At 43.2% G+C, this 10564-nt stretch overlaps 1 protein-coding gene across 3 annotated transcripts in view; it reads right to left on the reverse strand.

Moving 5' to 3' along the window:
* DOCK10 (dedicator of cytokinesis 10) overlaps positions 1-10564 on the reverse strand; it is a 241535-nt gene extending 230971 nt beyond the window's left edge. For all 3 annotated transcript variants that reach the window (XM_064485215.1, XM_064485213.1, XM_064485212.1), the window contains exon 1: positions 10421-10564. In XM_064485215.1, coding sequence (XP_064341285.1) covers positions 10421-10543 — 123 coding nt within the window. In that variant the 5' untranslated portion in view covers positions 10544-10564. The remainder of the gene's footprint in view (positions 1-10420) is intronic.

Here is a 10564-nt window from a genome sequence, read left to right on the forward strand (position 1 = left end):
CTCTTAAAAAAGAATAATAACTTCCTAGATCTTTTAGGAATAATACACCTTTAGAGGTCTTGGTATCCAACCTTCTGGTTTTAAAGACAAGGAAACTAAAACCCAAAGAAGCCAAAAGATGTGGCCAAGGTTACAGCCTGGAAACCACTGCTTCCTAAAGATAAAAAGATACATTTTTCAAATTGATTGAATAGCAACCACATAATGGCTTTTTTTCTTTTTTTTTTTTTTATTGAGTTATAGTCCGTTTACAATGTTGTGTCAATTGCTGGTGCATAATGGCTTCTGACTTCAAAAAAACTTAAGTTAATAAATGAACCTTCCCTGTTAGCACTCGGAAAGGTCCCGAAAAAATCTTATCTATGCATATTAGTATGCCAATAAAGTTTATTACTGGCAGTTTCTCGTACAGGGTGCTTTTATAGCTATGTATATAGGCATACTTTAACGCAAACTGTAACGCTTTTCATTTGAAAATAAAACCCTCTTTTGAATAAAATACCTGACTTTAAAATAAATAAAGTAAAAAACATAAAAGTAAATGACTTTAAATATCATTTCTCCATATTTGAACTTTCTTCTTCAAAAAAGTGACTGAGCTCCAGTAAGACTTTCTTTTTTGTGAAGGTTATTCAGCTGGAATCAAGTCCCATTTTCTCCTGAAGAGTGTGACAAAGGAACTTTTAAGAGCTAATCAAACCAATGGTGAGTCTTCAAAAATAATTTATCATATTTCATTGACTAGTAAACTTTGTTAAGTTCTTTGTTTGCTTGTTTGCCACGTCAAATGTTCAGCCCTGTGTTCTTTTTCTGGAATGTGTGATTGGGAAAATCAAAAGTCACTTGGTCATGCTGACAGCCTTAATTAGTCATTTAGATTGGTAATTACTAACACAATCATATGAAGAAAGGCTCATTGTGGTCATCATAAATGGTGTCACCTTTTTAAATAGACCCTCCTCCATATGCTATTGTTAAACTCCGCCACTTGGGCGTTTAACTTGAAGAGCTGCCCAGCTTCCCCAATTCTACACGTCAGGCGACGAGGTATGCTGAAATTGAATTAGAAAAACTATTGTCACATTTAGCAGCACAGTTAAAGGAACTTTTGACAATTTGGGTCCATTAATTCTGCTATTCTCAGAGGCAGACATTCCCACTTCAATCCAATTGCAAAATATTAACATTTTCAAAGGCAAGTGTTTTGCTCTATTGCCACTAACTCAGTCACGTTCATTAAATTTTATTATTTCTACATCATTTAATGTAGGTCAACATGTCGAGTCCAGCAAACACAAGCATTTCTTTCCAGCCCACTGACGCTGCTGAGAAAGATAAGAGGCAAACAAATCTCACTTCAGTGGGGGGAAAAAACCCTCTCCTTTGTAAACAAAAACATCAAAATCAAGGCTGCAAAAGACAATGTAGCAGATGTAATGCTGCAGTGCAACTACCCCAGGCTTATCGTGCCAGAAATTTATTTCTACAGAAGGAGAAGAATCAAAGGATGCCCCTTTCAAGAGCTGAACGAGCCATTGTTTGCAGAGCTTAACCCGCTCCGTGCCAGCCCTGTTCTTGGGAAAGGACTGAGCACTGACTGTCCGAAGTTGGCGTCACTCCCCATACCCCACGTTGCTGAGATGTCATAAATGAAAAATTGTTAAGCAGACCAAAAAGTAACCACAACTCTTCTCTTGTTAAGAAACTCTTTACAAACCTCTTCCTATGGTTAGGACTCTGAGGTTGCCTTTTCTCTCTCTGCTCTCTCGCATGGATGCTAACAGCATGTTTAATGAGGCCTGGTTGCCTGCTGGACCTGGTCTGAGGAAGAGAGTAAGCGGGGAGCACACAGACCCTGGGGTCAGAGTGCCTGCACATAGCTCCTGGATCCATCATTTACTAGTCGTTTGATCTGGGGCATCTTCCCAATCTCCAAGCATCTCACTCCTCGTCTATACAATAGGAATAGAAGGTGTATCCTTCGCCATACGATGTCATGAGGATTAAGAGAGATACCTGAGTAAAGTACCTGGCACAGAGGATGTGCTCAGCATCTTTCTATATAATTGCATTTCCACCACGTACCAAGCAGACCATGAAGAAGACAAGTCAGGGAACTTCCTTAGCAGTCACTGGCAACTTGGCAATTTTTAAGTCATAATTCCACTACGATCTCTCACTGATGTCCACCCAGCCCACTCTCCTGACTTTCCTTGAGCACTCATTTGCAGTGGGAAGGCAGCCTCCCCTCCCTTATTTTCATGTAGTAAATACAGCATAAGAGGAGTGAAACAGACAAGTTCCCATCTCTCAGTGGCACTTCTGTTTGAAGGCAGAGAGGCTGGAAAAGAGAAATAAGAAATTAAACAAGTGAAAAAGATCATTTGAGATTGTGGTAAGAGCTATGAGGAAAATGAAGCACAGGGACGGGTCAGAGACGACTGTAGCAGGAGAAACAGTGACAACTCCAGGGCAGAGAAACAGCAAGCATGAGAACCCAATCACCCAATCCCCTAATTTCTCCAATAGGAAACCGAAACTCCAAAAAGAGAAGCTGTTGAGCGAAGGGTCACGAAGGCAGGATTAGAATTCCAGCCTCCAGACTCACACGATTTGATACTCCCTACACCAACTCCCAAACTGGCCCTATTGTTCAAAGTGCACAAGGGAACTTCAACTTGGACAGTCGTGGAGAAGAAAGATTAGCTCAAGATGCTGGCCAAAGACAGCCAACCCAAGGGGTCCTAGACCACAATGGCACGTGGCAAAATCAAGATCTTTAACTCCATGGAATCCCATCCTGAGGGCATTTAAATGTGAACAAGAAAAATTATTTCTTTTTCCTGAGACTCAAGGAAAGTTCATGATTTTCTGATTCCAGCGATCAGACTTTTCTGCATCTAACCAATTATTTTCAGATCACTAAGGATTTCTAAATGATAGCAACACACGTCTTCTAAAGCAGCCAGGACTCATCACTGAGTGTCCTACCTGAGTTGGACTGATCCTGCTTTAAAATTCTCTGGTAAGCGAGGCCACACTGGCCTCACCCTGGAATTTATCTTAGGACTGTAACCATGGTGAGTACTTCTGCAGATTCAGATCCCAACTCTGTCACATAAGTGTCAGAATTTTTCCTCAACCTCGAGCTTTAACTTAAGTTCACACCACAATTAAAGTACTAGACGGAGGAGGAAACCTAACACAAGGAAATAAGGGAATTCCCTCAAGTCACTTAGCAATGTACCAATCCAGTTTGCATCTAAATTTATCTTTGCTTCCAGAGACTCTTTCAAAGAGTTGCAGAGTACAGCACACCATACCAGACCCCCCTCACACAATTGCCTTTACCTGACAACATACTGCAAAAATACCACGAAAATTATAGCTGTGTGTGTGGTGTATGTGTTTCTCAAATTTCAATGTGCTTATGAATCACCAGAGGATCTTGTTAAAATGCATGTTCTGATCCAGTAGGTCAGGTGCAGGGCCAAAGATTCCGCAGTTCTAATGACCAGGTGATGCCAATGTTAGTGGGCCATGGACCACGTTCAAAAGAATGAGGGTCCATCACTTCGTTATGCTGCCGTTTGTGAAAAATACAAAACACAACTGTCTTGTCTTTGGAGTTAAAGCTGACCACATACAAGTTAAAGCTGACCATGCCTAGAGCAAATTCTTTTCTTTTATCTTATGGATCTCTTCATCTCGTGGCTGATCATGATTTCCTCTTTGAATTGGCCCCTAGGAAGCACCTTCAGCAAGACTCTAAGACTTAATGGCTATACCTTTGATTTACTGATCGTACTCCATTGTAATAGAAAAGAACAAATCTGACTCCACATTAGATGTTTCTTTGGCTCTAACCCTGTGCCCCGTTTCCTAGGCTCAGTCTTGCTGGTTCGGCACCTTTTGTAAAAGAATGTTGCCTAGAGCCTGAAATATACAGGAGAGCCTGTTCTCAAGGCTCTGACCTTTAAGGATATTAACACTTGCACTCATACAAAGATAACAAGTTGCAGAATAGAAAATAACATTTGTTTTATTAGAGGTTTTACCCGGGGGGCACCATGACCTGACCCACGTGGCCAGCTGCAAGAACAAAGAATTCCTATACCAAGAAGTTTGCAACAATCAACCACACCTCCTTCCCTTCTTAGTATAAAAGGAGCCTGAATTCTGACTTGAGTAAGATCATTCTCTAGGACATAAGGCTGCCATCTTCTTGGTCTGCCAGCTATCCAAATAAAGTCGCCATTCCTTGCCGCAACACCTCGTCTCCCAATTTACTGGCTTGTTGTACAGCGAGCAGGACGAGTTTGGACTCGGTAACACTAATACTGCGTTATGCTGTTGTTGAGAATAATGCTTTTTGCCTCCTTATCGTATTTTTTGTTGTGGTAGTCTTACACGCATCTTTGTAAAACCCTTAGAATCACTTCTTCGAATAAGACAGCGTGTGAGAAAAGACTCTCAACACAACCTAGTCAAATGGAAATATGTGCTCAAGGACACACGATGCATTGGAACATTTCAGGCACTTGCTGGAGTGGGTGAAGTGACTGAGAATGGAGAAGTGGCCAGTCCTATAAGAGAAGTGGTCTCAGGAAGAAGTAACCCCACCCTCTTTGACAATTTGCTTATGGCTTTGCTACACAGACAGCATGGGGCTCGCTGAGTTAAGTTTATATTTTAAGCAGTTAACAATCGAGCTCCAGTTGCCTTGGGAGGGTCAGTTACTAATCCTGGTCCCTGGAACAGCCTCTGCTGTGGTTTCTAACTTCAGTGGAAAACTGAAGCAAACACTCACAGGTGCTCTGAAACGCCAGGGGGAAGGACAGAGTTCTGCTTCCTTAGAGAGAGGCACCCATCAGAAGGCAACATCAACGTGTCTTCCTATTTAGAGATGCTGTTGGAAGCAGTTACAAAACCAGAAAGTAACCTCTGCTGGTTGCTACTCAGGATGCAAAAGAAGTCCCAGTTACTTAACTCAGAGCAAGCTATTAACCCTATGAATCTCAATGACCTTGTAATTTGTAACAGTAATAATAAAGTAATAACTTTATTTAGTTCTCAGAGCAATCATAGGATTGCTCTGAGAACTAAATAAAAACCTTAGCACTCTGTCGGGCACTTGGTCTGTTCTCAACAAATGGTTTATCATAATACATTTATTACCGCTCTTTTTCTATCCTAGGCCTTAGAGGAAAAGGCGGTGAAGAAAAAGACAGACAAGAATGTTTACTCTTTCTTTCATTTTTTGACCCATGTAGAAGTTTTCTGGATTACACTGTGGTTACTATTTGTTTTCAAAGTTATTTCTGCAATGCCCTTGAGAAGTCAAAAACCTTAGTTGATACAGTCACCAGCCTTCAACCTTAATCTTGTAAAGTAAGTTTATGTTGACTTCTTCACCAGGCAAGAGACTTTTCCTCATTTGAAAACAGAAGCGTGGGGCTGGGATTTCTGCTAAAGCTTGTGATTTCTGCTAAAGTGTAAACACCCTTGTTATGTACAACCCTGTCAAAAAACAAAACGAAACAAAACAAGATGGTGCTGGGAATGCCAAACAAACAGGCCTCTTTTTGCATGTTGCTTTCACTCTAGACACTGACAGCACAAGTGTTTCATTTTCTTTCAATATTACTTCCCATGGCTTTTTTTTTTTCTTTTTACTGACTCTTACTTCCAGCATAAGATTTTTCAGAAATTCTATTATCTCCCACTCGAAACTCCTCCTCCTCTCAACTATTTGAATATCACAAAGTTCAGAGGGGTGGAAATTCTTCCTTCTAGGAATTCCTCCCACCCTTGCAAATATGTTTACATATTCCCTGCTTCTCAACTGGAGAACTTCAGTCGGTCAAAGGTTCTGCTTCTTTATTCAAAGTTCCCTAAAATATCAAAAGTAGTATCCCTGGGGAACAGAAGGAGTTAGGAAACATCAAATCAAGGCGAAGATACAGAGTCTGGAGGATGACTCAGTCAATACTGTCCTCTCCACCACTTACCCCTTCTGGGTGGCGGGGGAGGGAGGGAGAAAACATACTGATAAAGCACAGTAGCTTATGGCAAGATGTTTCCTCTTCAAAAGAAGTTAATGAATTTGGATACAATTCAAACATGAGTTGCAGAGGAATTCCGGAGTAACAAAAGAATAAAGGTCCTAAAGAATGCATGTAAATAAATTGGGATGTTTCGATCTAGGAAACATAAAAAGGCTTTAGGCAAAACTTGACCAAATGCTTATTTGGTGCTTGGTGAACCCCCACCTACCTCCGTGCTTCCTTCCCATCCTCTGACCCCAGTGAGTTCCCACCCTCTCTGTCACTCCGTCTTCCATTACTCTGACCCAGCCAATCATGTTCCATCAATAAAACTCCATGTCCCTCAACAGACAGACAGATCTGAGGTGGTGTTAGCAGGAAAGTAATATATCTATCTATTTTTTAGTGTTTTCCTTTTGAAATGCTATCAAATATAACACATATGTGGAAAAGAGCTTAATGAAACTTAATCTAAATGAACTAATTCATGTGAAAGTATAAATACACTTCATACATTTTAAAAGAAGAGCTTCTTATCCAAAAAGAATCTCTCATCAGTGGCATTACAACTTTGAGGCCAACAAAGTAGGTATAATTAACAAAACACTAATAAAACACTCAAGTCCTAACTTGGAAGAAATGTCCCTAATCATCCTTGAACTGAGATTCTGCTCTAGAGAAGTTTGCTCTGTGGGACAGTCATGAATGGGGTGTCAGGAAATTACTTAAACTTTACTTGATTCTGTGATTCACCTTTGCATGAGCTGTGATTCGTTTGTTCTCTATAAGAAAAAATTAGGATAACAAAGGAGCAAATAGTTCTCTTTTCAAAATGTATGGCTTTCTTTAATGTTATTACTCCTTTTTTACCTTTTCAACAACTTCATTGAGATAGCTTCAACATATAAAAATTGTATTTGCTTAAGGAGTACAATTTGATGTTTTGGTGTATGCATACATTGTGAAAAGATCAAGTTCAGTAACTTATTCATCACCTCTACATAGTTACTATTGTGTGTGTGTGTGTGTGTGTGTGTGTGTGTGTGTGTTGGGAAGATTTAAAGATCCTCTTAGCAAATTTCAAATGTACAATACAGCATTTTCAACTATTGTCACCATGCTGTACATTGGATCTCCAGAACTCATTCGTCTTACATAACTGACCAGTCTGTACCCTTTGATGAACATCTCATTTCCCCTGCCCTTCCCCACCCCACCCTAGCAACCACCATTCTCTCTCTGCATCTATGAGTTTTACCATTTCAGATTCCACATATAAGTGAGTTAGTTCATGCAGTATTTGTCTTTCTGTGTCTGACTTATTCTACTTAATCTAATGTCCTCTGGGTTCCTCCACATTGTCACAAATGGCAGGACTTCCTTCTATTTCCTTCTTTTTTAAGGGTGAATAATATGTGTGTGTATGTTTGCGTGTCTGTGTATGCACACACACACACACACACAATGGAATATTATATAACCATTTTAATGCAATATTACATGTCCAAAATGGAAAAAAAATACATATATATATATCGTATTTTCTTTAGCCGTTCATCCCTCGGCAGACATTTAGGTTGTTTCCATCACTTGGCTATTGTGGAAAATGCTGCAATGAACTCTGGAGTGCAAACAATTCTTCATAATTGTTCTTAAGAGGAATGCAGAGTAAGGTAAGTCCTCATGAGGAGTCGACCTGCATGTGAGCTCCTGCAGTGCCTTAGGTTAAAACTGAAATAAAGTTTGCTTTGGAATCTATCTGTACATTCCTCAGCAACTGCCCTAGTAAGTGCCCTGACTCTGCATCACTTTGTTCTCTGTTCTTCATAATCCAATCACCCAGCTCTCTTAGAAGGCGTTTCAGTAAGGAAGTAACCAGTAAAATTTATATATATAAATTCTCAGAGTCCAAAACTACCTTGTTAATCCATTCTCGTAACAGCCTGTTAACCTAATCAGAACCTACAACAATCTCTCCGTAACACTCTGCAGGATTTTGGTCCCCCGAAGAGTGGTTTCAGAAAGGGCACTGTATGAATCTAGCAGTGAGACAGTTTTTCTCAGCAGGACCTTCTAGCGTCTCTAAATAAATTCCAAAAGATGGCAGCTTGCTCCAATATACACAATTCTTCTTGCCTGTATCGATGTGGGATGCCCATATTCTCCCCCCAGTCTATTAATGTTCTCCCTTCACAACTAGGATTTGAGGACTTGAAGCAACAAACATAAAGAGTCTTAAAGAACTGGACCGATGTAAGCCAGGCTTAGTCTTCACTGCACAGTCCAATTACAAGGTTCAGGTTCAAAAGGGATGCTCTGCCCCATGGAATCCCACTGAGTTTGGGTGCCAACACAGAGAACTCACCACCTCCCTGCTTCCCTTTAAGAGTTAACTGATAGGATGGAATGCCAAGCACAGGACTTCTTGCTGCCAAAATCGCTGCCCAGACTGCCTGCCTAGATGTGTAAGATCCCAAGAAGTGTCTTGGCAAAAGCTCGCTCAGGAGTGTTGGCCAAGGTGCTGAAGTGAGGGGAGGGAGGCAGGGACACCTTTGCCAGCGAATCACCCTTCCCCCAACTCTTTGTAAGACATTGAGCTTATTCATTTTGACAAGATACCCTAGGATTTCAAATCTGACATAAATTTGGAGAAAGGAATGTATGTGTGAATACAAAGGTATCTAGGATACATATTCTTTGGAGAAATCCAAGTGCTACAAAAACTGTAGGAGAATCCAGGCAAAAAGAAAACAAAAATCAAAAACAGCATTTAAGGCTATTTATTCCAACTGAATGCTACTTATTTCTCTGCACTTCTCTCCCAGATTATTACTGAGATTTGCTAAAATGAATCAACTGCAAAATAAAGTTATCACAAAGCAAATGGCAGTGAACGACAAACCCACAATCCTGAATGATCTTCCCAAAGTACAAATTTATTCCCTAGGCATGCCTTAAGATTTCATTATCTCTGCTTTTACTCGAATTGAATCTTTTGTTCAAATGTTCTTTTTGACAGTTTATCCTTCCTGCCTTGAAAATGTGCATGCTGTTATCAGAACCACCCCAGCCCCTGGCACAGGATCTGCTAGCAGTTGAATCTCCTCTGCATAACTGCAGACTGCAGCCAGTGGTAAGTGAAAAAGAAGGCAAGGCACCCTGGCCACTGACTCATTTCACACTCCAGTCACCCCCACCCTCTTGGGCATCTGATGCCTCTTTCTTCTGCCAGGCAATTAGCTTCCGTTCTGTTCAACTTTCCGACCTCTGGCTTTAGAGAAAAGTCCTGGCTGTGGGAACTGGCTCTGGGCAGCTCCTGGCTCCCTCCTGATGGGTGACTGGCAAGAGTAACACTTTCTTTGACACTCTTAAAAGAAGCCGTTTAATTCCTAATGATATTTCCTGGCAAAAAGGAAAATGAAACCCACAACGTGGGATTCCGGTCCAGCAAAGAGAGGCCAAGAGTGCTGCGGTGCTGAGCCCACGTCTTGCTGTAAGGCTGTTCCCACTCGCTTCCCTTTCCCACCAGAATTGATTTTTTTTTTCCTCCTAACACTTCCATCCCCGAGTGTGACACCTACTGGAACTTATGAACATCTGGGGAGGTATGGATATGATTCGGGCACCAGACGAGAGCGGCTGGCTGCTGCCGCAGGGATTTCCCGCGGAAATCACCCAGCTCTATTAGAAGGCGTTTCAGTAAGGAAGTAACCAGTGAAGCGATCTTGGCGGGAGAATCCCGCGAACATCTTAGAAAAATACCAGAAACCACTGGATAATTAATGACCTGCGTCTCCCCCAGCCTGGTTCTGTCAGACCTTTCGAGAGTCCTATTAAGTGGTTTGTGGGTTTTTACCCAGTGGAGGGAGACAGGGGAGACGTACATTTATTCCTGCGCTAGCGTTCAGGTGGGGCTCCCAGCTTTAGCCTGGGCGAGGACCTCGGATCACAGCCTCTCCCCCTGCGCGCTAGTCGCCAGGGGTGCAGGGGACTCGCGGACCTGCAGAATCTCCCACCCCTCAGGTCTCTGGCACCCCACAGCCTAGCGCCCATGTGACTCGCTCTGCGTTCCCGTCACCTCTTCACCACCACCCACTCCCAACTCCCAACCCCCAACCCAGGCACATCCTCTCCACGCTGCGCTTCTGCTGCCCCCGCAGCTGTTCATAGCTGAGGGTCCCCGGTCCTCAAACGCGCCCCCCGGTCCTCACGCGTCGCAGACGCCAAGGGCGCCGCCGGGCGAGGCGGCGGGGGACGGCGTTCGGGGGAGGGGAGCGGGGGGCGGCGGGGGCAGGGGCGCAGGGTGCTGGGGCGGCCGGACTCGAGGCCCCGGGGCGCACCCCGGGGAGGCGCGGAGGGCGCGCCGCACTCACCCGCTGCTGCTGCCGGCTGCTGACGGCCACCGCGGCGGCGGACGCGGCGCTGTGTCGGAGCTCGGCCGCCTGCCCGGGTCGCAGCAGGCTCCGGGTGAACCTGCGGGTCCGCTCGCCGGCCATCGCCCGCCGCGCCGCTCGCGC

This window comes from Camelus dromedarius, chromosome 4 (assembly GCF_036321535.1).
Source record: "Camelus dromedarius isolate mCamDro1 chromosome 4, mCamDro1.pat, whole genome shotgun sequence".
In the NCBI taxonomy this organism is placed as follows: domain Eukaryota; kingdom Metazoa; phylum Chordata; class Mammalia; order Artiodactyla; family Camelidae; genus Camelus; species Camelus dromedarius.